The sequence below is a fragment of the Scyliorhinus canicula genome, chromosome 20, assembly GCF_902713615.1.
Source record: "Scyliorhinus canicula chromosome 20, sScyCan1.1, whole genome shotgun sequence".
In the NCBI taxonomy this organism is placed as follows: Eukaryota; Metazoa; Chordata; class Chondrichthyes; order Carcharhiniformes; family Scyliorhinidae; genus Scyliorhinus; species Scyliorhinus canicula.
In genome coordinates this window covers 55,218,921-55,246,633 of record NC_052165.1, presented here as the reverse complement: position 1 = coordinate 55,246,633, position 27,713 = coordinate 55,218,921, and the positions used below count along the sequence as shown (strand labels likewise).

At 51.9% G+C, this 27,713-nt stretch overlaps 1 protein-coding gene across 9 annotated transcripts in view; it reads left to right on the top strand.

Moving 5' to 3' along the window:
• erc1b (ELKS/RAB6-interacting/CAST family member 1b) overlaps positions 1 to 27,713 on the top strand; it is a 1,169,759-nt gene that overhangs the window by 120,741 nt on the left and 1,021,305 nt on the right. For all 9 annotated transcript variants that reach the window (XM_038780204.1, XM_038780201.1, XM_038780203.1 and 6 more), the window contains exon 7: positions 17,902 to 18,069. In XM_038780204.1, the coding sequence (XP_038636132.1) occupies positions 17,902 to 18,069 (168 nt within the window). The remainder of the gene's footprint in view (positions 1 to 17,901; positions 18,070 to 27,713) is intronic.

The following is a 27,713-nucleotide window of genomic DNA, read 5'->3' as shown; positions in this document are numbered from 1 at the left end:
CGCCAAGGCGGCCTTCAGGACACGCGACAACGCAGAATCGCCGGGCAGAAACCTATAGCCAAGTTCTGCACACATGAGTACGGCCTCAACCGGGACCTTGGATTCATGTCATGTTACATTCACACCCCCCCCCCCCCCCCCCCCCCCTCCCCCCCAACCATCTGGGCTGGGCTTGAAAAATCCTACCAACTGTCCTGGCTTGAGACAATTCACACCTCTTGAACCTGTGATTATCCCTCTCTCCAGTTGCTCTGTCTGGACCTGTAAAGACTTAATTACCTGCAAAGACTCCCATTCAAAGTTTCATCTTGCATCATTGACTTTGTCTCTATATGTGTTTCTGGAATCCACCTCTTCATTCACTTGAGGAAGGAGCTGTGCTCCGAAAGCTAGTGATTTGAAACAAACCTGTTGGACTTTAACCTGGTGTTGTAAGACGTCTTACTGTGCTCACCCCAGTCCAAAGCCGGCATCTCCACATCATGGAACACGGTGTCATATCTGTACTCCTGATCACACTAAGTAACACCCCACTAGCAGTAGTGGGCAAATTCTGCTGCCTTGGATCTCTATACACACACACACACACACACACACACACACACAGAAAGCAACTCTCAAAACTCACATGGAATAACGTCAAGCTGACTTTTCAGATCAAGATTCAGGTTTATGGGTCCAGGATCAAGATGCAGGCAAGTTCATGGGTCCTGTGTTCTCAGCACCTTGCTGCATGGCTGTGAACTGTAAATAACTTGTTTATCAAGAAAGGAAATTCAACAAGTTACACCTCACTGTTTGCAAGACATTCAGGGCATCTCATGGGAAGTTAGACTCATGAATGCAGCAGTCCTCTTAAAGGGAAGGATCTCCCAAGTATGTTAACAACTCATCAAATAGAGCTCACTGCTGGCTCAGGCACATTGTAGGATGGACGATGACTGCATACGTAAGAATTACTTGTGTGGTGAGGTGGCTGGAGTCAGACGACGAGTAGGATACACAAAGCTCCATTTTAAGATTGTTTGCAGGTGTGGTATGAATACTCTGAACATCGATCTCGCATCTCAGAGATGATAGTTGAAGAGGAAAATTACAATCTCAACTGTTGGCTTGTGTGCACCACCATGACTGTCAGTGGCAACAGCGGCTTGGCAACAGCTGCCAACACCCAAAACAACCCACACTGATACTTGATAACCACTTCATATGCAACACTTGTGGGGGAACATGGATATCTCAGTTTGGTCTCTTAATCCACCAGCAAAGTGCAACATATTAAGATACTTCATCTCCAATTAATTTGATTTGTTCCACGTTCATCATCACACCGATGGGAGGATGCCATGGCTGATCTTAAAGGCGACAGAATATGAGAATATGTGCTATTAAGCTGGTGCATTAAGAGTCAAAGTACTTGGTCTGACTTATTTACGGATTAAGTAGTATATTGGAAAAACAAGGCATGCGAGATATTGGAAAAGCACAACACCATAAATAAACGTGTTGAAGAGGCCAGCACAGTTCCCAGGACCTATTGCAGAGGGCATTAGTGTTTGGTGTGATCTGTCCCCAGTAAACAGTGAAAGCATGAAGTGTCAGATAAAACCAATGTCAGTAGCTAGTTTGGCTTCCTGTTCCTAAATCTGACCAAGGTCCCTTGATTGCAAGGCCAAAGGTTTTATGGACCGAGCTCTTTAGCAATGTTCCCTTTAACTTCTTTTTGCTGTGTTTGCCTGACTTGTTGCACTGCGCAGTACCTTTTAAGATTAATCTGCAGCTGTACATGCCAACATGCTAAAGGGGACGTTGCTTGTGTGTGGCCTGCTTGTTCCCTACGCCGCATGGTCCCAATTGCTGCCTGATCAGACTTCTGGCAGCTCCGAGGGAATATTACTTTTAAGTTACTGGATATTGGACTAAAACAGAGCTAACCACGGCCCAACTTCTAATATAGCATCGAAGGAGATCTCTTCACCACACTTGCTACCAAAGGGATATACTGGCAATTTAGCTACGTCCCCTTAAATGTTACAGAAAGAATGGCAGTGAAAACCTAGATGGTATTTATGCGAGACAAAGTGCTTCAAACAAGGTGAACAGTTAACAGAATTCAATTGCACTTTAACGAGGTGCAAAAGGATGGCAGAATTACCCCAAACGTGTTATCAGCGGCGCCTTCGTTTTGACTTCAGTGGAAATGGCAAATGGTTTTTGTAAGTGGTTGAGATTGTGTACCCTTTTTAGATCGGGTTTATAATGAATTCTAATGAACTGAAAGACTTTTGGATGAGGAGTCATATTTGTTTTGTCGATCTTCAAGATGAGCTGTGCTTGGACAATGTCAAATGCAGCTTTCCCATATTTTGCCTTGCCTGCCAGAGTTAAAGTTAAACACTCAGAGCTCTGATTTTTCTTGTGGGCCATCTATAAATTTATGGTGTGCTATAGTCCTGGTAGATAGTAACATTTTTAGTTTATTTTTAGAATCTAAAAACCCAGGTATTTACTGAAGGGAATTAAACCACAAAGCTCACTTTTAAGCAACTTTTTATGGCACAAAAATTGAAGATCAGAAACTAAAGTAAATGCACTATATTTTAAATCGTCAGTTCCTTTAATCGTGATAAAAATACAATTAGCATAATTACTTGTACTTTAAATTGATTGTCTTAACTCCACTTCTGGATTCATTACACCTATTCCTCAAAACCCTTACGTTAGATACTTGGCCAATCGGTTAAAGTGCTTGATGTGGGTAAGGTGCCAACAATTCGTATATGGGCTACGTTCTATTGGATCTTCTATTTTCTGAAGTTGTCTCCTCTAATCTCTTCCAGCTGTCCCAAGGTTCAAGATCTTCAATAGCGGCATCACTGGTGTATTGAGCATAGCCTCTTAGGGGCAGAGCTCTCTGAAGATCTATTTTTTTTATGTACCTGACACTCTCCTCGTTCTCTCCCCTTTTCCTCTCCGTTTCTTTTGCTTTCTCCCTTTTCCCCTCTTTTTCCTCTCCTCTCTCTTTCTCTGCCCTCACCTTTTCACAGGCTCCAGCTTTTGTCTAGTCTCTCTCCCGTCTATCCCACCCACTGCCTCCTGCCATCCCTCCCTCCCTCTCTCTCTCTCGTGTCCACACCTCCCACCCTCTCTCCCGCCCTTCCCCTCTCTCGCGCCCTTCCCCTCTCTCCTACCCTTCCCCTCTCTCCTACCCTTCCCCTCCCTCCCTCTCCCGCCCTCCCCCCTCTCTCCCGCCCTCCCCCCTCTCTCCCGCCCTCCCCCTCTCTCCTACCCTTCCCCTCTCTCCCGCCCTCCCCCCTCTCTCCCGCCCTCCCCCCTCTCTCCCGCCCTCCCCCCTCTCTCCCGCCCTCCCCCCTCTCTCCCGCCCTCCCCCCTCTCTCCCGCCTCCCCCCTCTCTCCCGCCCTCCCCCTCTCTCCCCGCCCTCCCCCTCTCTCCCGCCCTCCCCCTCTCTCCCGCCCTCCCCCCTCTCTCCCGGCCCCCTCCCCCCCTCTCCCCGCCCTCCCCCCCCTCTCTCTCCCGCCCTCCCCCCTCTCTCCCGCCCTCCCCCTCTCTCCCCCCCGCTCTCCCCCCTCCTCCCCCTCTCTCCCCTCTCGCCGCCCCCCCCTCCCCCTCTCCCCCCTCCTCCCGCCCTCCCCCTCTCCCGCCCTCCCCCTCTCTCCCGCCCTCCCCCCTCCCCCGCCCTCCCCCCTCTCTCCCAGCCTCCCCCCTCTCTCCCCGCCCTCCCCCCTCTCCCGCCCTCCCCCCTTTCTCCTGCTCTCCTCCCCCTCTCTCCCCCCCGCCCTCCCCCCCCCCCCCCCCCCCCCTCTCCTGCCCTCCCCCTCTCTCCCGCCTCCCCTCTCCGCCCCCCCTCCCCCCCCCCCCTCCCCCCTCTCTCCCGCCCCCCCCTCTCTCCCGCCTCTCCCCCTCCCCCCTCTCCCCCCCTCCCCCCTCTCTCCCCCCCCTCCCCCCCCCCTCCTCTCCCCCTCCCCCCCCTCTCCCGCCCTCCCCCCTCTCCCGCCCTCCCCCCTCTCCCGCCCCCCCGCCCTCTCCCCCCTCCCCCCTCTCCCTCCCGCCCTCCCCCTCTCTCCCGCCCTCCCCCCCTCTCTCCCGCCCTCCCCCTCTCTCTCCCGCCCTCCCCCTCTCTCCCGCACTCCCCCGCCCTCCCCCCTCTCTCCTCTCCCCGCCCTCCCCCCTCCCGCCCACCCCCTCCCGCCCCCCCCTCTCTCCCCCCCCCTCCCGCCCGCCTCTCTCCCGCCCTCCCCTCTCCCCCCCTCCCCCCTCCTCTCCCGCCCCCTCCCCTCTCTCCCCCCTCCCCCTCTCCCGCCCTCCCCCTCTCTCCCTCTCTCCCCCCTCCCCCCTCTCTCCCGCCCTCCCCCCTCTCTCCCGCCCTCCCCCTCTCTCCCCCCTCCCCCCTCTCTCCCGCCCTCCCCCCTCTCTCCCCGCCCTCCCCCCTCTCTCCCGCCCTCCCCCCCTCTCTCTCCCTCGCCCTCCCCCCTCTCTCCCGCCCTCCCCCTCTCTCCCGCCCCCCCCCCTCTTCCCCCTCCCGCCCCCCCTCTCTCCCGCCCTCCCCCCTCTCTCCCGCCCTCCCCCCTCTCTCCCGCCCTCCCCCCTCTCTCCCGCCCTCCCCCCCTCTCCCCGCCCTCCCCCCTCTCTCCCCCCTCTTCCCCTCTCTCCCGCCCTCTCCCCTTTCTCCCGCTCTCCTCCCTCTCTCCCTCCCTCCTCCCCGCCCTCCCCCCTCTCTCCTCTCTCTTTCTCTGCCCTCACCTTTTCACAGGCTCCAGCTTTTGTCTAGTCCCTCTCCTGGCTACCCCACCCACTGCCTCCTGCCCATCCCTCCCTCCCTCTCTCTCTCGTGTCCACACCTCCCACCCTCTCTCGCGCCCTTCCCCTCTCTCCTACCCCCGCTCTCCTACCCTTCCCCTCCCCCTCTCTCCCGCCCTCCCCCCTCTCCCCCCCTCCCCCCCTCTCTCCCCCCTCCCCCCTCTCCTCCGCCCCCCCCCCTCCCTCCCGCCCTCCCCCCTCTCCCCGCCCTCCCCCCTCTCTCCCCCCTCCCCCCTCTCTCTCCCGCCCTCCCCCCTCTCTCCCGCCCTCCCCCCTCTCTCCCGCCCTCCCCCTCTCTCCCTCCCTCCCCCCCCCTCTCCCCCCTCTCTCCCGCCCTCCCCCCTCTCTCCCGCCCTCCCCCCTCTCTCCCCGCCCTCCCCCCTCTCTCCCGCCCTCCCCCCTCTCTCCCGCCCTCCCCCCTCTCTCCCGCCCTCCCCCCTCTCTCCCTCCCTCCCCCCCTCTCTCCCGCCCTCCCCCTCTCTCCCGCCCTCCCCCCCTCTCTCCCGCCCTCCCCCCTCTCTCCCCGCCCTCCCCCTCTCTCCCGCCCTCCCCCCTCTCTCCCGCCCTCCCCCCTTTCTCCTGCTCTCCTCCCTCCCCCCCCCTCTCTCCCCCCACCCTCCCCCCTCTCGTCCCCCCGCCCTCCCCCTCCTCCTCCCCCGCCTCCCCCCCTCTCTCCCCCCCGCCCTCCCCCCTCTCTCCCCCCCCCTCCCCCCTCTCTCTCCCCCCCGCCCTCCCCCCTCTCTCCCCCCCGCCCTCCCCCCTCTCTCCCCCCCCGCCCTCCCCCCTCTCCCCCCCCGCCCTCCCCCCTCTCTCCCCCCGCCACTCCCCCCTCTCTCCCCCGCCCTCCCCCCCTCTCTCCCGCCCTCCCCCCCTCTCTCCCGCCCTCCCCCCTCTCTCCCGCCCTCCCCCCTCTCTCCCCGCCCTCCCCCCCTCTCTCCCGCCCTCCCCCCTCTCTCCCGCTCTGCCCCCTCTCTCCCGCTCTGCCCCCTCTCTCCCGCTCTCCCCCCTCTCTCCCCGCCCTGCCCCTCTCTCCCGCCCTCCGCCTCTCTCCCGCCCTCCCCCTCTCTCCTCTCCCGCCCTCTCTCCCGCCCCCCCCGCTCTCCCCCCTCTCTCCCGCCCACCCCCCTCTCCCCGCCCTTCCCCTCCCCCCTCTCCTGCCCTTCCCCCCTCCCTCCTCTGACTTCCCCCCTCCCCCCGCCCTCCCCCCTCCCCGCCCTCCCCCCTCCCCGCCCTCCCCCCTCCCCGCCCTCCCCCCTCCTCTGCCCTTCCCCCCTCCCCCGCCCTCCCCCCTCCCCGCCCTCCCCCCTCCCCGCCCTCCCCCCTCCCCCGCCCTCCCCCCTCTCCCGCCCTCCCCCCTCTCCCGCCCTCCCCCCTCTCCCGCCCTCCCCCCTCTCCCGCCCGCCCCCCTCTCCTGCCCTCCCCCCTCTCCCGCCCTCCCCCCTCTCCCGCCCTCCCCCCCTCTCCCGCCCTTCCCCTCCCCCCTCTCCAGCCTCCCTCCCCCCTCTCCAGCCCTTCCCCTATCCTGCCCTCCCCCTCCCCCCTCTCCTGCCCATCCTCCCTCACCCCCTCTCTCCCGCCCGCCCCCTCTCTCCTGTCCACCCCCTCTCCCACCCTCCCCCTCTCTCCCACCCTTCTTCCCCCTCCCTTTCCTCCGCCCCATCCCCCTCCCCCTCTCCTCTGCCACCTGTCCCTCTCTGCCACTTGCCCCTCTCTGCCACTTGCCCCTCTCTGCCACCTGCCCCTCTCTGCCACCTGCCCCTCTCTGCCACCTGCCCCTCTCTGCCACTTGCCCCTCTCTTCCACCTGCCCCTCTCTTCCACCTGCCCCTCTCTTCCACCTGCCCCTCTCTTCCACCTGCCCCTCTCTTCCACCTGCCCCTCTCTTCCACCTGCCCCTCTCTCCCACCTGCCCCTCTCTCCCACCTGCCCCTCTCTCCCACCTGCCCCTCTCTCCCACCTGCCCCTCTCTCCCACCTGCCCCTCTCTCCCACCTGCCCCTCTCTCCCACCTGCCCCTCTCTCCCACCTGCCCCTCTCTCCCACCTGCCCCTTTTCCTCCCCCCTTTCCCTCCTCCCCTTTCCCTCCTCCCCTTTCCCTCCTCCCACCCCCCCCATTCCGTCCTCCCGTTCCTCCTCCCCTCTTTTCTTCCCCTCTCCTTGTCACCACCAACATTTGTACCCCAGTTTTTAACTGAAAAAATTAAGTTTAAAAAAAAAACCTATGCAATGATAAACAAACCTAAGTGCTCCTGACGTTAAACTATATTTAGCAAACATTTACAATTCAATTTTGGCAGCACGGTAGCACAAGTGGATAGCACTGTGGCCTCACAGCGCCAGGGTCCCAGGTTCGATTCCCCACTGGGTCACTGCCTGTGTGGAGTCTGCACGTTCTCCCCGTGTCTGCGTGGGTTTCCTCCGGGTGCTCCGGTTTCCTCCCACAGTCCAAAGACGTGCAGGTTAGGTGAATTGGCCGTGCTAAATTGCCCTTAGTGACCAAAAACGTTAGGAGGGTTATTGGGTTACGGGCATAGGGTGAAAGTGAGGACTTAAGTGGGTCGGTGTAGACTCGATGGGCCGAATGACCTCCTTCTGCACTGTATGTTCTTCTGCACTGTATGTTCTATGAAACACAAAAGTCTCAACAGAATTCCTTGTTCTATATACAATTTTACCCAAGAGGTCCACTATATTTTACAGGATCTTGAGGGTTTCTTCACTTCCAGGGCCTCCGAGGGGCAGAGCTCTCCTAAATTCTATTTTTTTTAAAACCTGGAGATATGTTTCTGAATCTCTCTCCTTTTTCTCTTTTTTTTCTCTTTCTCTCTCTGCACTTCTTGCTTTCTCTCTGCCCCTCGCTTTTTGTCTAGCTCTCCGGCTCCCACCCTCCCACTCTTCCCTTAAGTTCTAAATAAAAACCTTTGCAAGTGATAAACAAACCAAGTGCTATTAACACAATTTTGCAAACGTTTCCATCTGAAACACAAAAGTCTCAACAGAACTCCTTGTTCTACTTATAATTTTACCCAAATGTTCCCCTATATTTTACAGAATTTTGAGGATTCAGTCACTTCCAGGACCAAACCTGTTGTACCACAGATCTGAGGGATCTACTTTGGTTCTCCTCAGAGTTCCTTCTACCCTCTGAGGTATAACATTTCCCAGGGTTCTTCCACTAGCATCCGGCTAGGCAAACCCTCAAACTCTTTTCCATCATTGTCCACCTCCCAACTTAAGCATGGCTCACTTTTTTGCCTTTCTTGTTTAGTGAATCCCAAATCCAAAAGCACCCATTGTTTCTGTGGCCCTCTGCATGCATCTGGTCTTTCGATCCTTTGCAGCTCCTGTCAGATTCTCTCTATCTGTTTCCAAGCTATTTCAAGTCCAGACATAAATTTCCTCTTTCTGTGTGAAATCACACACAAGACAACACCTCCCTGCAATCTATCTACACAGCAATGTGGGATACCACCCCCTTCCAGAACTCCTTCAGTGCCGGGCATGCCCAGAACATATGGGCATGGTTCGCTGGACTCCCCGAACACCTGGCACACCTGTCTTCACCCCCAAAGAACCTACTCATCCTAGACCCGGACATGTGGGCCCGGTGCAGCACCTTGAATTGGATGAGGCTAAGTCGCGCACATGAGGAGGAAGAATTAATCCTCTCCAGGGCATCAGCCCATGTCTCGTCTTCGATCTGTTCCCCCAGTTCCCCCTCCCACTTAGCTTTCAGCTCCTCTACTGACACCTCCTGCATAACCTTGTAGATATCAGATAACTTCCCCTCTCCGACCCAGACCCCCGAAAGCACCCTGTCACTCACCCCCCTCGCGGGAAGCGAAGGGAATCCCTCCACCTGCCGTCCAGCAAATGCCTTTACCTGCAGATACCTGAACATGTTCCCCGGGGGAGCCCAAATTTCTCTTCCAACTCCCCCAGGCTTGCAAACCTCCCATCAATAAACAGGTCCCTCAGCTGTCTGATGCCCGCTCTGTGTCAACCCTGGAACCCCCCATCAATGTTCCCCGGGACGAACCGATGGTTCCCCCTTAATGGAGCCTCCATCGAGCCCCCCACTTCTCCCCTATGTCGCCTCCGCTGCCCCCAAATCTTGAGGGTAGCAGCCACCACCGGGCTCGTGGTATACCTCGTGGGAGGGAGCGGCCACGGCGCCGTTACCAGGGTCCCCAGGCTTGTATCTCCACAGGACGCCCTCTCCATCCGTTTCCATGCTGCCCCTCCCCCCCCATCACCCACTTGCGCACCATCGACATATTGGCCGCCCAATAATACCCCGAGAGATTGGATAACGCCAGCCCCCCCCCCCCCCCCCCCCCCCCCCCCCCCCCCCCCAATCTCTACCCCCCCGCTCCAATAAGACTCTCTTCACCCTCGGGGTTCCATGCGCCCAAACAAATCCCATGATGCTGCTAGTCACCCTTCTAAAAAAGGCCCTAGGGATAAAGATGGGCAGACACTGGAAGAGGAACAAGAACCTCGGGAGAACCATCATTTTGAGGGACTGCACTCTACCCGCCAATGATAGCGGCACCATGTCCCACCTTTTAAATTCCTCCTCCATCTGCTCCACCAGCCTGGTAAAATTAAGCTTATGGAGAGTCCCCCAACTCCTGGCCACCTGCACCCCCAGGTATCTGAAACTCTTCACTGCCCTCTTAAACGGGAGCCTCACAATTCCCTCCTCCTGATCACCCGGGTGTACGACAAATACCTCGCTCTTGCCTAAATTTAACTTATAGCCCGAGAAGCCCCCAAATTCCGCTAACAGCTCCATCACCCCCGACATTCCCCCTTCTGGGTCTGCCACACACAACAGCAGGTCGTCCACATGCAATGATACCCGATGTTCCTCCCCACCCCGCACCAGACCCTCCATCTCCCTGACTCCCTCAACGCCATAGCCAGAGGTTCAATCGCCAATGCAAAAAGCAAGGGGGACAGGGGGCACCCCTGCCTGGTCCCACGGTAGAGCCTAAAGTACTCCGATCTCCTTCCATTGGTAACTACACTTGCCATCGGAGCTGCGTAGAGCAGCCTCACCCATTTGATGAATCCCTCCCCGAATCCGAACCGCTCCAGCACCTCCCACAGGTACCCCCACTCAACTCTATCAAATGCTTTCTCTGCATCCAGCGCCACCACTATCTCCGCCTCCCCCTCCACTGCCGGCATCATAATAACATTTAGCAATCTCCGCACATTCGTGTTGAGCTGCCGTCCCTTGACAAATCTTGTCTGTTCCTCGTGTATCACCCCTGGCACACAATCCTCTCTCCTGGTGGACAGGATCTTCGCCAGCAACTTAGCGTCACATTGAGGAGCGAGATAGGCCTGTATGATCCACACTGCAAGGGGTCCTTATCCCGCTTCAGGATCAGAGAGATCAGTGCCCGCGACATTGTCGGGGGCAAAGCCCCCCCCTCCCATGCCACATTGAAGGCTCGCACCAATAGGGGGCCCACCAGATCCTCATACTTTTTATAAAATTCCACCGGGAACCCATCCGGCCCCGGCGCCTTACCTGACTGCATTTGTCCAATCCCCCTGACTAGCTCCTCCAACTCTATCGGCGCCCCCAGCCCCTCTACCAGCTCCTCTTGAACCTTTGGTAAACATAGCCTGTTCATGAAGCTCTCCATCCCCCCTCTACCCACCGGAGGTTCCGACCGGTACAGTTCCTCGTAGAAGTCCCTAAAGGCCCCATTTACTTCTGCCCCCTTCTGCACTACATTCCCACCCCTATCCGTCACTCCACCTAGCCGCATCCCGCCTACGGAGCTGATGTGCCAACATCCTGCTCGCCTTCTCCCCATACTCATATACCGCGCCTTGCGCCCTCCTCCACTGTGTTTCCGCCTTTCTGGTGGTCAACAAGTCAAATCTGGCCTGCAAACTACGCCGTTCCCCCAGCAATCCCTCCTCCGGTGCCTCCGCGTATCTCCTGTCCACATCCAGGAGCTCCCCCACCAGTCTCTCCCTCTCCTTCCTCTCCCTCCTTTCCCTATGGGCCCGGATGGAGATCAGCTCCCCCCGGATCACTGCTTTCAGAGCCTCCCAGACCATCCCCACCCGGACCTCCCCCGTGTTGTTGGTATCAAGATACCCCTCAATACTTCCCCGGACCCTCCTACACACCTCCTCATCAGCCATCATCCCCACATCCAGGCGCCAGAGCGGGCGCTGGTCCCGCGCCTCCCCCATCTCCAGATCAACCCAGTGCGGAGCAAGGTCTGAAATCGCTATGGCCGAATACTCTGCATCCTGCACCTTCAGGATCAATCCCCTGCTCAGGTGGAAAAAATCTATTCGGGAATAAACCCTATGGACATGAGAGAAAAGGAATACTCCCGCGCTCTCAGCCTCCCAAACCTCCAGGGATCCACCCCTCCCATCTGGTTCATAAACCCCCTCAGCACTTTGGCCGCCGCCGGTCTCCTACCTGTCCTTGAACTGGACCGGTCCAGTGGGGGATCCAGCACTGTGTTAAAGTCTCCCCCCCATGATCAGGCCCCCTGCCTCCAGGTCCGGAATGCGGCCCAACAAGCGCCTCATGAAGCCAGCATCATCCCAATTCGGGGCATATACATTAACCAGCACCACCTTCTCTCCTTGCAGCTTACCCTTCACCATAATATATCTGCCCTCCTTGTCCGACACCACCTCAGCCGCCTCGAACGCCACCCTCTTCCCCACCAGAATCGCCACCCCCCCGGTTCTTCGTGTCTAATCCTGAGTGAAAAACCTGCCCCACCCACCCCTTCCTCAGACGAACCTGGTCCGCCACCTTCAGGTGGGTCTCCTGGAGCATAGCCACGTCCGCCTTCAGCCCCTTCAGATGAGAAAATACCCTAGTTCTCTTAACCGGCCCATTCAGCCTCCTCACGTTCCAGGTAATCAGCCGGATCAGAGGGCAACCCGCCCCCCTCCCCCGCCGACTAGCCATAGCTTATCAGATGTTCGCCCCAGGCCAGCTCGCCCCGCCCGACCCGTTCCCCATGGCGATAACGCCTCTCCTCTACCCCCCCAGCTCCTTCCTGGCCATTCCAGCAGCAATCCGGTATCCCCCCCCCACCCCCCCAGGCTAGGACCCCTCCTAGCCGCGACACACCCCCCATGGTACTTCCGTGAGTCAGCTGACTTCTGCTGACCCCGGCAGCTCCCGCCAAAACCCATCCCCTCCTGGCATCCCCTCTTGCCACACCTCCTTGGCATTGCTTCAGCGCGGGAAAGAAAACCAGTAGAGGCCACGCTCTCACCGCCAGCTCCGCCCCCCCGCCCCGCAGCGCGGGAAACTAGAGGAAAGCCCACGCTTTCATACTGCCACACCCCACCCTTCTGACGCATCTCCCCAAAATTCAGTTCGTCCGGTTGAACCCGGCCCGCCGCTTAGCCACCTCCGCACTCCAGTCCTGGTAGATTCGCACTACCGAATTCTCCCACTTGCTGCTCCTCTCTTTCTTGGCCCAGCGCAGCACACACTCCCGGTCGCTGAATCGATGGAACCGCACCAGCACCGCCCGCGGGGGCCATATGAATCATTTATATACCTCTATTGAAGACAACTGCAATCTTACCAGACTCATTGGATTAATTGCAAAGCGTAACCTGTTGGGTTTCTTTTCCGTACCTCAAATTATAAGTAATTTTAATTGCTTTTAAGCAATCATAGACCATCCTTTGGATTGTAAGTGTCTCTAATTATCTTTGGTGCATTTACCAGTTTCCCAAACCCTGTTTTTTCCCATTTATCTTGCATTTCAAAATTCAAACCCAAAATTAAAACATTATGATCCAAAACCTATGAATCATAACATCATACAGTTGTGCAAAATCTTTGAAGTGTGCAAATTTAAAGTTGAACAAATTGTATATTGAGCTAGGTAAGATGTTAATATCTGGACATCGCTGTTTCCTTCATACATTTGGCTTAGTATTGACCCATGCATAGCTCCCAGCCAGATAAGAATAGTTGCGAAAACAGATGTTGTTTTTGAAGTAAAGTACAGCAAGTAGGGCAACACGGTTTCGCAGTGGGTTAGCCCTGCTGCCTCACGGCACCGAGGTCCCAGGTTCGATCCCGGCTCTGGGTCACTGTCCGTGTGGAGTTTGCACATTCTCCCCGTGTTTGTGTGGGTTTCGCCCCCCCCACAACCGAAAGATGTGCACCCACGGTGGTTTGGCCATGCTAAATTGCCTCTTGATTGGAAAAAAATTAATTGAGTACTCTAAAATTAAAACAAAATATAGCAAATTTGTGATCAGAATGCACATTCGCATAATGTGTGAATGTGTATTTAGATGTCGGTGTGTGTTTATTGACAAAATTATAAAAGCAGAGGATGCGAACCTTTATAAATTGAATGCCTGCTGAATGATGGTACATGTTTGATTGAACATAAACATGTGATTTTGTTTGTGCTCTATGGGTGTATGCAAGGTGTTTTCCAGTAAAATATAGTGTTTGCGGTTCAAGTGTTTTGATCAGGTGAGAAAGGCTAGAATGGCTTCCCTTACTGCTTGTTTGACTGCAACAAGTTTATTTCAGGAAGAATACACTTGCCAATTCAGTGAGTGTCGAACTATTGAAATGCTGTGACTGTAAAAGACATACAGAGACAGGTTGCCTTTAAGTTTTTTGAAAACTGAATATTATGTATTATACTTGACACCCAATCTAAATAAAAATAATAAAACTGCTTTGACACTCCTATACACATACATTCAAATGTTCACAAATGCAAACACAAATAACTTACAAAGTCGGAAGATTGATTTTAGTAGTTAGATGTCCGTTGTATGGATGACTTAGATGCTTTCAGACTGAACCCGATGGTCTTTGAGATGTTCACAGATGACCTACATTCTTGTTTCTGGAGTCAACAGCTGATTCCTAAAACATTGTCTGCGATGTGTGGATGGCCATACAACAGACAGCTTGCAGGGTAGATAGAGAGATAGCCCACTTGGCCCTTCATTTTATTGTGCCTCCTATTTTGTTAATTGGTTTGGAGAAAAGCAGTTTTTTAAAACACTATTTTGCTCATCATATGACATTCATCAACTGATCAGTTACCCAAAACTGGTCATGGCAAGTTGATTCCAGTGATCTGGTATAGATATGATTAGATTATGGCTGGGAGAGTTCCCTTCTCAGTCAAGTTTTATTGTCCAAAGTGATTGTATCTAACGGCTTGTTCCACACCCAACTGAGTGTACAAGTGCTGTCTGAATGTTTTGTGAATGGGTCATATCCTCAAGGTGATTGCCTCTGATCATTTCTTTTAGGTAGCCTGGCACCATATTAATCATTTTGGAATTTGTAGACTAGTCATGCAAATATTTGGCCACCTTAGAAGCTGTTGCTTCAGTCATTTTTCAAAAATGTTGCTTTTCAGTCTTTATACTTTTGTCTGGTGGCTTAAACCCAGTAAATAGTCATTTACGTTATAAAACACATCTGTGGCAAGTTGGTACTTTCTGTTGGATACCACTGTCCATCACAGATTCTTCTAATAGTGCAACATTTTGGTGATGTGATATGCATTGAAGAAAAATCAATTTTGGATAGATGTTCCCTACTTTGTCTAGACCAGTGGTGTGCAACCTGTGACCCATCTAGATTCTAAAAATCTTTATTATTGTCACAAGTAGGCTTACATTAACACTGCAATTAAGTTACTGTGAAAATCCCCTAGACAACACATTTCGGCGCCTGTTCGGGTAAACAGAGGAAGAATTCAGAATGTCCAATTCACCTAACAGCACGTCTTTTGGGACTTATGGGAGGAAACCGGAGCATCTGGAGGAAACCCACGCAGATACGGGAAGAACGTGCAGACTCCGCATAGACACTGACCAAAGCCGGGAATCGAACTTGGGTCCCTGGTGCTGTGAAGCAACGGTGCGAACCACTGTACTACCATGCTGCATTCTGAGTGCAGCGCACAAGACATTTTGTTGACTGTTGCCCATGCACAGAGTTGCCACATTCCGCTGAACTTGCTGCAGTCAACTAAGCACTCACAGGTAATAAACAACTATACCTTGAAAATGGATGAAGGATTCTCCCCAACTTGTTTTGACTTAAAGTTCACCTGAAAACTAACCATCTGGAAATTTAACTACAAAAAGCTTGTAGCTTACTGAGAAACCTCTGAATACAAGACCTTCACTTCAGTTTCAAGCATAAACCCCTCTAAGAAGCTAAAAGTTTACCAAAAAAGAGAGACTGAGACAATTATACTTTGCAATCCTTTTTTTTCTTCTTTACTGAATCTTCTGTGAGTGATTGTGTGTATGAGCAGAGTGAGTGTGATGCAATGTTTAAACCTCAAAGGAATAACGGATCATCTTTTAAAAAATTTATGAAAAAGCTTGCTGCTGGAATTACTTAAATTGGGACCGTTAATCTAAACCTACACGCACACTCCTCACATACAAAACACATTGATAATTTGCAATAAGAAACAAATTCTGTCTGTGACAAATGTAAGAACTGCTGCGGTGTCAAATATTAATGAATAGTGCTCTTTCAGATTTTTAGCCATGAGTTAGACACCATGAAGTTCTATCTCACTACTGCAGCATGAAGCTGAGAAGATAAATGGGACAACTCTGTGCACTAGTATTGTACCCCTAATCGAATATGAATCACAATTAGTTCATGTGTATGAGCATGCATTCTGGGAGCCCTCTGTAATAGGAAATACGCAAAGGATTACTTAAGCATAAATCAAAGCTCTTATGTCAGTTTGGTTCAGTTAACTTTCTCACTTAATTCTGTATATATTGGGTTAAGGTCCACACTAACCGTGAACCCAACACAAGCTTTCACTTAAGTGCACTACTGATGCTACTGAACGAAGGCCGATCTGCCTTAAGTGGGCATAAAATAAACTTTGGCTGAAAGCCGGAAGTATAGACAAGCCTAGACAAGAATAGGTAAAGGGAAACTTTCCCTTTTGGATGTGCTAGCTCTTTGGTAGTGCTACTCAATTAGCCCAACTCTTTCTCCATAGTCATGTAAATCTTAAAATTTAGATATCCAATTCGCTTTGACATCAACTCAAATCTTCATGTCATCTGTCATTTGTGCAAGCCTCTGAACAGCATTCCTGAAAATAAGTTTGGATTTTATTGTACTTTCCATGGCCACTGGATATTTCAAAAGTGCTTTTCAGCCGATTAAGTACTTTTTGAAAGTGTAATCACAGTTTGCTGGCAACACGGCTATTTGGGGATGCTACCCAAATGTTGTATTTTCTTCTCCCCTCTTCAACCTATTAATCAGCTATGAAGCATTATGTAAAAGTGAAATAATTTATACTGAGGTACTAGCCAAAGAAGTAATTTAAATCCTGAGTAAAGAACATTAATGTGGTCTCCTTCCCCTGCCATCCCTATTTGCGGAAATGTGACGACCAGATTCGGGACCTTCTGGCTTCATTCCAAAAAAGGTTATCAAATGGCATTCATGCACAGTCCTTGGCTGCCGTCAGTGGGGGGGGGGGGGGGGGGAAACAACCCTCTCGGTTGTCTGTCCTTTACTGCACATCCTTCTCCATTCAGAGGCTCACTTGAGTGCTATTCTCTTGGAGTTGGGAATGTGATGCACGAGACAATTGCACTCCCTTTTTCTTCTTTTCAGTCTGGAAACTGTATTTCGTAGATGTATTGGCCAAGAATGTTGAAAAAATTAATTTTTTCAAATTATGTTGCTATATTGACTTTGGAAATTATAATGTATATATTGGCATTCCTTCATTGCAGATGGGTTAAAATCTTGGAATTCCCTCCCTACCAGCACAATGGGTGTACCTACAACTTCGGGACTGCAGTGGTTTAAGAATGCAGCTCTCTTCCACCTTCTAAAGGGCTTTGAGGGATGGGAAATAAATGCTGGCCTAGCCAGCGATGTCCACACCCTGTAAATTAATTTTAAAACATTTGGAAGTGGAGGGCATTGAAGTAGTGGCTCTCAATTGAATGGCAGTGTATTGAACATGCATTAGATGCAATTCTGAAATTAGACAGCATTTGCTGAACAATCCCGAGTGTGCCAAGAATGACATTAACAATCAATTTAAGGTTGTCAATTGTGTTCATAATGTTGCTGGAAGCTATATATATTCATATGCGGGAACCTCTCCACTGCAGGCAAAAGGAATATGTCCAGATGTGTATCTTTTTTGAATAAACTGGAGTATATTCGCATGCTGGAACAGACTGCAAACGTCCAGCATATACACTAGTATTGTACAGTCTCTAATCTTGTTACTGAAATGCATACTATAAACAAAATAATGCTCCCAGTTGTATGGGCATCTAACGGCACCCCATATGTTCACTCCTTTTGCTATAAATGTTGAAGGCAGAATGTCTGGTATGTAAGACATCCTCCTTTTTGATTTTGATCCGTATGAAAAGAATCATATAAAACCCAAATTAGGAAATTCATAAAATGTGCCAATGCACAAAAATCATTGATATAAAGTCTTGATGAATATCAGTATGATGGTTTATGTCAAAGCTGTGTCTGCATTTTGTTAGCTAAACATAGAATAATAATAATAATCTTTGTCACAAGTAGGCTTACATTGCAATGGTTACTGTGAAAAGTCCCTTGTCGCCACATTCCGGCGCCTGTTCGGGTGCACAGAGGGAAGATTCAAAATGTCCAAATTACCTAACAGCACCTCTTTCGGGACATGTGGGAGTAAACCGGAGCACCCAGAGGAAAGCCACGCAGACATGGGGAGAACGTGGAGACTCCGCACAGACAGTGACCAAGTCGGGAATCGAACCTAGGACCGTGGCGCTGTGAAGCAACAGTGCTAATCACTGTTCTACCGTGCTGCCCCAGTTATGCCATATGACAGTTATGCATATGTTTTTGAATATGCAAGGAGAGCAAAATATCTTTATGCAAGTTTATTTTAATAATCCTTTCGCTTAATTTTGATAGTAGCAACATAAACTGTGTAACAAAGTCTTTTCATGATGTAGACATTTCTGGTAGATGGACCATGGAATAACATAGCCACTGCTGTGTTTCTCCCAGGTGGATGCGCTGCGTCTGCGACTTGAAGAGAAGGAAAACATGTTAAATAAGAAGTCAAAGCAGATGCAAGAAATGGCTGAAGAAAAGGGAATCTTAGCTGGAGAGATCCGTGATCTGAAGGACATGATGGAAGTTAAAGAGCGTAAAGTCATTGTCTTACAAAAGAAAGTGAGTAAAATGATTTCAGAGCTAGAATTTTGGGAGAGAATATTTTATTTCGATGAATTAATCAAAAAAAGTGATATAATTGCCCATGTGATCATTGTTCGTTGCAATTTTAAACTGTTCAATGCTGTACACCTTTGATTGATGAATGGAAATAACATAATTGCACAATTGTACTGTACTAAATGAGCCTGCAGGACTAAGTTTCACTGACAGCTCTTTTGCAGCAGTGATGGTATGAATACTTCTATCCAGATTTGAAGTTAAATCCAATTATTACTGGCATTTGCCCAAATGGTTTTTCCTTAAGGGGGGACAGATTTTTTTTGTTCAACAATTGGGCGCAGGTAAAGTACTATATAGGTGAGAGAGAAATAATCTCCGTTTAGACTGAGAACCTTAATGGATCTAATGCTGGAATGTTTACAAAATTAACTGTTCACTTTATCAAGAGTAATAGCATTTTTTTTCTTTATTCTTTCACGGGTGTGGGTGTCACATCCCTAATAGAACTGATTAGATTGCTAGGCAATCGAGCAATAGGGAGAGAGAGCAGTTGAACAGGTGGCTACAGGGATGGTGCAGGAGGGACGGTTTCAGATTCCTGGATAATTGGAGCTCATTCTGGGGTAGGTGGGACCTCTACAAACGGGGTGGTCTACACATGGAGTAGAGGGGACTAATATCCTGGGGGGGAAATTTGCTAATGCTCTTTAGGAGGGTTTAAACTAGTTCAGCAGGGGATTGGGTACCTGAATTGTAGCTCCAGTATACAGGAGGTTGAGAGTAGTGAGGTCGGGCAGTTAAGACCCAAACACATTGCTGTGGTTCTGTGGGCTCATGTGGGCCACCCTGGGTAAGGACAGCAGATTTCCTTCCCTAAACGATATTGGTGAACGCGATAGATTTTTATGACGAGCAATGATTTTGCGGTTATCAATACTGAGACTAGCTTTCCATTCCAGATTTATTAATTGAATTTAAATTCCATCTGCTGCTGTGATGGTTTTTGAACCCATGTCCCCAGGACTTGGGTCTCTGGACTACTGGTTGTTGACTGGGACTCTCGCTCCATTCGATTGATAGACATAATATTCTTAACTTTGAATCAAATCACTTCTTCATTGAACTCAATATAAAATTCCAATGCTTATTACTACTACAAGAGTGGTTCTATCATACACGGCATCAAAAACACATAGCACCATTACAGTCCCTAAATACAGAAGCAGGGCATTTGTACCATTGAATCTGCACTGACCCTCTGAAAGAGCATCCCACCTAGGTCCTCTCCCCACTCTATCCTCGTAACTCCACCTAGTTTATATATTCTTAGACACTAAGGGGCAATTTTAGCAAGGCCAATCCACCTAACCTGAACATCTTTGGCCTGTGGGAGGAAACCAGAGCACTCGAAGGAAAACCATGCAGACGAGGGGAGAATGTGCAAACTCCACACAGACAGTCACCCATTGCTGGAATTGAACCTGGGCCCCTGGGGCTGAGGTATATAGGTGAGAGAGAAATAACCACTGTGCCATTATGCTGCCCTAATGATGGACATAAATTCTACCTTCCTTGCCACCACTAAAATCACAAGCATAAGTTAAACTATTGATATGTATCTGACTTGGACTTGTGGAAGATGTCACTACCCTAACGCATGTATCAGACTCCTCCTTCAGGCTGGAGGCTTGAGGCTTCTTCCTTCTGCAATCTTATTCTTCAAGGTTTTGCTGATGTCTCTGCTTTTTAAAAATTTAGAGTACCCAATTCATTTTTCCAATTAAGGGGCAATTTAGCGTGCCAATCCACCTACCCTGCATACCTTTGAGTTGTGGGGCCGAAACCCACACAAACACGGTGTGAATGTGCAAACTCCATACGGACAGTGACCCGGATTGAACCTGGGACCTCGGATGTCTCAGCTTCTTATGCAGATCTCACTGGCACTGATCTCATGCTTCCAGTCATGTGCTTACAGGGCAGCACTAATCAATCACTGTCCTTGAGTTACGAATGTTCAAAGTGTTGTGATTCACTCTGGTGGTAATTTTCTCAGGAACACTACTCACAGGGGTCTGTGTTTAATCCAAGGCATAGCAACAACTATTGACCAATCAGCTCCTGCGCACACTCCCTGACTGCACATCCTGTTTTTCATTGCAGACCCCCACTATTTATGCTGATACAGAGTTAGCCTTGTTAACATTGGTGCCTTGCTCGTGTCTTCACTTTACTGGTGCCTTTATGAATATTTATCAGGCTACAGTGTCTCTTTTAACTTAGCCATATTTCCAAATAGACGTAGGGCTAGGAATACATAGTCCAGAGATGTTACTCCTATGCCACCATCTCTCCTAAATATAGATACCAACTAGATAGGGAAATGTGTGGACAGAAGATCCATTTTTCAAAAACACTGATAATATTGACACCATGATCTTTCACTTCGCTCTTCAGTAACTTCACAGCACATTTTAGCAATCTGTTTCATTCTGCTTGTATAGAATTAAGACTATTCAAGCACTTTCTATGTTTGATGCAGCAGGCCATGTCCCAAGCCAGAGAAGAAGATACAGTTCACTCTTTAGATTTTTCTGCCCTGCTGAAGACCATTGAAGGCAGGATGAACTGGGTGTGCGGGTCACCAAGTCGCACTGAGAGAACATGTTCTTGACTGTCTTACAGCAGCACTTCTTTAATTAGCCCTTCACAACACACTGTATTTAAGGAGGACTCACACTTGATACCTTGCAGCAATTTACTAAGTTGCATGAATTTAAACTTAACAGGCTCATACCATCATATTTCTTGCTTCACATTCTTGAATTGACAGCCTCCACCCCCACTGCAACCCACACAATTCCCACAAGAGGGATATTTATGATATAAACAGACAATCCTTGGAGCTGTTGTACCCAGAGCAAAGTATTTCAAGTGCAGCAGCAATCCAAATGTGGGAAATTTTGAGGTGTTTTTCCACTGGCTCTCACATTGATATACTTAAATGAGGCCTGCGACTTGTAACTTGTTTGGACGGATTGTGGCATTCATCTCTGATTTTTCCTGAATCCATGAACTATGCTGTTGCTACATAGCATTGAACGCTACAAGAAGACTCACCATTTCTGGTTCTACGAAGTAGATCTGTCAAAGATAATTTTTCTTTCATGATCCATACATGACTTTCCATTAGTCCATGTTTGTCTGAATGTTGAGGTTTCCAGTATTACAGATACAGGTCTTCAACAAATTCAATTCACTACGTGTATAATCGAGAAAGGCTGAACACATTGGATACAGTAGTGGTGTGTCAGCCTTGATTTCTGTGCTATGGTGCTGGAGTAGGACTGGAAGCGAGAGTGCTACCAATTGAGTCATAGCTGATGGGGGTTCAAAACTAAGCACTTTAGACCAAATTGTTAAATGTTTTGCTTGAACCTTGAGGTCAGAGTGTTAGTGGTTTTGTGAACCACCTTGGGAAAGTTTATTTGAATGGCTGCAATTATACTTAGTATTTTTACGCCTAACCCCAGGTTGGTTCCCCAGAAGGTATTGATGCAGGCAAGACCCTTAGATTTGACACCATTCGGCAGGGATACTCCCACATTGTCACAAACCTGGGTGAGGATGGACGACTGGCTCCGTCTCTATTCAGCCCACCCTCTGCTGGTAGGTTAATCGAACAAGGTTCCCTTCCCCTTGGATAACTTTTCCAGAGCCAATAGCTATGTTTACACATTAGCCAATTCAATCAGGCTTTCTTGAGGTAAGATCGAGCAAGTTTCTTTTTTTTTAATAAACAATTTTATTGAGGTAGTTTTTGGCTTTATAAACAGTTACAGACATCATCAGAAAGGAAGCAAAAAAGGCAAAAATGTGCAAACATCCACGTACTTTCAATACTTCCATCGTAACATATTGCACAAGCCCGCTCCCCTCCCACCGGTACTACCCGCCATATTTTCCCTCCTACTCTACTCTACCCCCCACCCCCCTCCCCCCACCCCCCTGCTGACACTCACTCTCCCGCAAATAAGTCAATAAATGGTTGCCACCTCCGGGTGAACCCCTGCACAGATCCCCTCAAGGCGAACTTAATTTTTTCCATCCCCAGGAAACTCGACATGTCCGCAAGCCACCACTCAGTTTTCGGGGGCTTTGAGTCCCTCCACGCCAATAATATTTGTCGCCGGGCTATCAGGGAAGCAAAGGCCAACACATCGGCCTCTTTCTCCCCCTGGACGCCCGGGTCTTCCGAAACCCCAAAAATTGCCACCCCTGGACTCATCACCACCCTTATTTTTAGCACCTGGGACATGACCCCCGCAAATCCCTCCCAGTACCCCCTCAGCTCAGGGCATGCCCAAAACATGTGAACTGGTCCTCCCGCGCACCTAGCGCATTTGTCCTCTATTCCAAAAAATTTGCTCATCCGAGCCACCGTCATATGGGCCCGGTGAACGACCTTAAATTGGATCAGCCCGAGCCTAGCACATGTCGCGGTCAAAATTACCCTACTCAGGGCCTCTGCCCACAGCCCATCCTCCATTTCCCCACCCAGCTCCTCCTCCCATTTAAGTTTCAGTTCCTCTGTCTGGGACCCTTCCTCCCTCATGAGCACCTTATATATACCCGAGACTCTGCCCTCCCCTTCTTCCCTCCTAGAGACTATTCTGTCGAGGATCCCCATTGGCGGGAGGCGTGGGAAAGATGGGACCTATCTACGAACAAAGTCCCGCAACTGTAGGTATCTAAAATCATTTCCCCTTACCAACCCAAATTTCTCCTCCAAGCTCCTCAAACTCGCGAAGCTCCCTTCCAGGAACATATCACCCACCCTTCCCGCCCCTGCTCGCCGCCATACTCGGAACCCCCCATCCATACTGCCGGGGGCAAACCGATGGTTGTCGCAGATTGGCGCCCAGACAGACGCCCCCATCTCCCCCACATGCCTCCTCCACTGGCCCCATATCCGCAGGGTCGCCACCACTACCGGGCTGGTGGTGTACTTGGCCGGCGGCAGCGGTAGAGGAGCCGTGACCAGGGCTTCCAAACTGGAGCCCCTGCACGAAGCCGCCTCCACCCGCTCCCAAATAGACCCCGTACCCACCATCCACTTCCTTATCATAGCGATGTTGGCCGCCCAGTAATAATTGACCAGACTCGGCAAAGCCAGCCCTCCCTCGCTGCGGTTCCTCTCCAACATCGCCTTCTTCACCCGCGGAGACTTTCCCGCCCAGACAAAGCTCATGATCAGCCCGTTAACTCTTTTGAAGAAGGACTGTGGGATAAATATCGGGAGGCACTGAAAAATAAACAAAAATCGAGGGAGGATTGTCATCTTTACAGTCTGCACCCTCCCTGCCAGCGACAGCGGGAGTGCATCCCATCTCCGAAACTCTCCCTTCATTTGCTCCACCACTCTGGCCAAATTTAACTTATGCAGCCTGCCCCAGTCTCGTGCCACCTGGATTCCCAAATACCAGAAATTTTCCTCAACTAGCCTAAATGGTAGCCCTCTCAATCTGTTCTGGCCCCTTGCCTGGACCACAAACATTTCACTCTTGACCGTATTTAATTTGTATCCTGAGAACTGGCCGAACTTCCTCAGCATTCCCAGTATAGTTCCCATCCCGGCCACTGGGTCCGACACGTACAGGAGCAGGTCATCTGCATAAAGAGAAACCCTGTGTTCAACCCCGCCCCTCACCATCCCCTTCCAACCCTCTGCGGCTCTCAGCGCAATCGCCAGCGGCTCTACGGCCAGCGCAAACAGCAGCGGGGAGAGCGGGCAGCCCTGTCTGGTCCCTCGGTACAACCTAAAGTACTCCGACACTTCTCTGTTGGTCCTGACGCTGGCCCTCGGGGCCTGATATAATAATTTGATCCAATCCACCAATCCCTCCCCGAACCCAAACCGTCCGAGCACCTCCCATAGATAGTCCCACTCCACCCGGTCAAAGGCCTTCTCGGCGTCCATTGCCACCACTACCTCCACCTCTCTACCCGCCGGGGGCATCATTATCACATTGAGCAATCTCCTCAGATTGGCCGCCAGCTGCCTACCTTTCACGAACCCCGTTTGATCCTCCCCAATCACCTCCGGTACACAGTCCTCCATTCTACCCGCCAGTACCTTTGACAGGAGCTTGGCATCTACATTAATCAGGGAGATTGGCCTGTAGGACCCGCACACCTCCGGGTCTTTACCCCGCTTCAATATCAGAGATATGGTGGCTTGTGACATTGTCGGTGGCAGGGTCCCTCTGTCCCTTGCCTCATTGAAAACCCTCGCCAAGACCGGGCCCACCAGCTCAGAGAACTTCCTATAAAACTCTACTGGATATCCATCCGGCCCCGGGGATTTCCCCGACTGCATGGCCTTTAAGCCCCCCAATACCTCCTCTACTCTAATCGGGGCCCCCAGCTCTTCCACTCGCCCCCCCAACTGTTGGGAATGTTAACCCGTCCAGAAACCTTTTCATCCCCTCCGGTTCTTCCGGCCTCTCTGAAGTATACAGCTTACGATAGAAGTCCCGGAATACCCTATTCAATTCTGCCGGATCCTCCACTTTGCGCCCCCCCCCCTCGTCCTTCACTCTACCTATTTCCCTGGCCGCCTCCCTCCTCCTGAGTTGCTGCGCTAACAGTCTGCTAGCCTTTTCCCCATGCTCGTACACCACTCCCCTTGCCTTCCTAAGCTGTTCCACGGCCCTGCTCGTGGATAGTGCCCCCAGTTCCGCCTGTAGTCTCTGCCTCTCCCTGAGTAAAACCTCCCCCGGGGACTCCGCATGCTCTTCATCTATCCGACCCATTTCCTTGACCAATCTATCCATCTCTGCCCGATCTGCCTTGGCTCTGTGGGCCCCAATTGAAATCAGCTCCCCCCGCACTACTGCCTTTAGCGCCTCTCACACGGTCGCCGCTGAGACCTCCCCAGTGTCATTCACCTGCAGGTAATTTTTTATACATTTCCGAAGCCTCTCGCAGATCCCCTCCTCCGACAGCAGTCCCACATCTAGCCTCCATTGCGGGCGTTGATAGCTCGCTCCCCCGAACTGCAGGTTCACCCAATGCGGGGCATGGTCTGAAATGGTAATTGCTGAGTATTCCGTGTTCTTTACCTCCCCCATACAGTCCCTGCTTAGTACAAAGAAATCTATCCTGGAATATACTTTATGGACGTGCGAGTAAAACGAGTAGCCCCTTCCTGTTGGCTGTCCATCTCTCCAGGGGTCCACTGCCCCCATTTGCTCCATAAACCCTTTCAGCTCCCTTGCCATTGCTGAGAGGCTACCCGTTCTGGGACACGACCGATCCAAAGTCGGGTCAAGGACCATGTTAAAGTCCCCTCCCATTATTAGCCTGTGAGAATCCAAGTCCGGGATCTTCCCCAGCACTCTTTTAATGAAGTCCACGTCATCCCAGTTCGGGGCATATATATTCACCAGCACCACTCTTCTCCCCTCCAGTCTGTCCCGTACCATCAGGTATCTGCCCCCCCTGTCTGCGGATATGCCCTCTGCCTCAAATTGCACGCGCTTGTTGATCATGATTGCCACCCCTCTGGACTTCGAGTCCAAGTCCGAGTGGAAGACCTGGCTAATCCAGCCCTTCCTTAGCCTGGTCTGGTCTGACACTTTCAGATGTATCTCCTGCAACATAATTACGTCCGCCTTCAGGGCCCGCAAGTGCGCGAATACCCGCGCCCTCTTAACCGGCCCATTCAGTCCCTTGACATTCCAGGTGATCAGCCTGGTCGGGGGGCACATCCCACCCCCCCCACCCCGCCGGTCAGCCATAGCCTTTCTCGGGCCGGCCACTGACCCGTGCGTCGCGCCATTCCTGGCCCGCCCTTTGGCTGCCTCCACCCTTGACCTCCTTTCCAGTGCCTATTTCAAGTCCCTCTCCCGTCAGCAGAACAACCCCCCCTCCCCTAACCCCATCCCCCGATACCCCCACCCCTGCCATCTACTGGCTGTAACTTCCCCCCCATCTGACTTCCTTGACTAGCCAATCTGCTAGCCCGGTGACTCAACACTCCGGCGCCTTCCTGTCTCATTCCCATTGTTTCCCCGTCCTCCTCCCCACCCACTGGGGCAAGCCGGCTCCAGTGTCTTCCGCGAGCTGCACAAAAAGCACAAACCAGCCCAAACAGGAAAAAAAAAGAAAAAAAAACACAGAAAAAAGAGAAAAAGCACATAAATGTCCATGAACAAAGGAAAGAGTCTCAAATGTTCCGCTTGGCCCCTTTGGCCCAGCATACCGTTGAGCAGCAGTCCAGGCACATTCGGCGTTCCTTCCCACAGAAATCCTCGGGCCCTAACTCGCGTCCTTGGGGCCTCCTTTCAGGACCAGCCCCAGGTCCCTGACAAAATCCATCGCTTTTTCGGGCTCGGAGAAGTAGTGGTGTTGACCCTGGTGCGTGACCCATAGCCGAGCTGGGAACCGCAGACCAAACTTCACGTGCTTCTTGAACAGCACCTCCTTGACATTCTTAAAGGCTGCTCGCCGCCGAGCCACCTCCTGGCTTAGGTCCTGATAAATGCGGAGAACACTGTTGTTCCACGTGCTGCTCCTGGCGCTCTTTTCCCACTGCGGCACCCGCTCCTTGTCCACGAACCTGTGGAACCTAATCACCATCGGGCGGGGGGGTCCGCCCGGCCGACCCTGCCTTGCCTGCACTCTGTGTGCCCCCTCCAGCTCCAGCGGTCGCGGAAAGGCTTCGGCCCCCATCAGCTGCTTCAGCAGGTCTGCTACAAACGCTGCAGCATCAGCTCCCTCAGCCCCCTCCGGGAGGCCGACCATCCTCAGATTGTTCCTGCGGACTCTATTCTCCAGCTCCTCCACTCTGTCCTGCAGTCTTCTCTGCCGCTCTTTCAGGCCGTCAACTTCTAGCGCTGCAACCGTTTGCGCATCCGCCTGCTCCTCCACCGCCTCTCCCAGCTCCTTAACTTTAACATCCTGGGCGTCCAGCCTTTGGTTCAGCTGATCCACCGCTTTCTGGATTGGGTCCAAGCTGTCCCGCTTCAGCGCTTCAAAACTGGACTTCATTACCTGGAGCATGTTATCCAGCGCCAGCTGGATTGCTGAGTCCGGGGTCCGTGTGTCCGCCATCTTAGGTCCCAGGTAATTTTCTTCAGGTCCTTGTCTCTGTCCCTTTTTCTCCTTCTTCTTCTGCCTTCTGGAATCCCGCTGTTCCATGTGCCGCAGCCCGCTCCTCAGCACCTTCGCTGCCGCCTTCCTTCGCCCAGCTCCTTAAATTTTACCTCCTGGGCATCTGAAGTGGGTCCAAGCTGTCCCTCCTCAGCAACTCCAAACTTTTTTTCTTTGTCCTGGAGGAAGGAAGGTCCGTGGGTCCGCCATCTTACCCTTCAGGTCAGTTTCCTCCTTGCCTCCGTCTCACTCTCTCTCTTTCCTCCTCTACCTGCTGGCCTCCCACGCTTCCATCCGCTGCAGCCCGCTCTCCTCTTCCTTCCACGGCAGCCTTTTTGCCACCCCCGTGGTCCTGCTATCGCGGGGAATCAGCTGTTAAGCCCCGCCGGAGTGAGAGCCCGCCGAATGTGCGGCTCACTCGAACATCGCCGCCACCGGAAGTCCGATCGAGCAAGTTTCTTAACTACAAAAACAGTCAGGGTAAA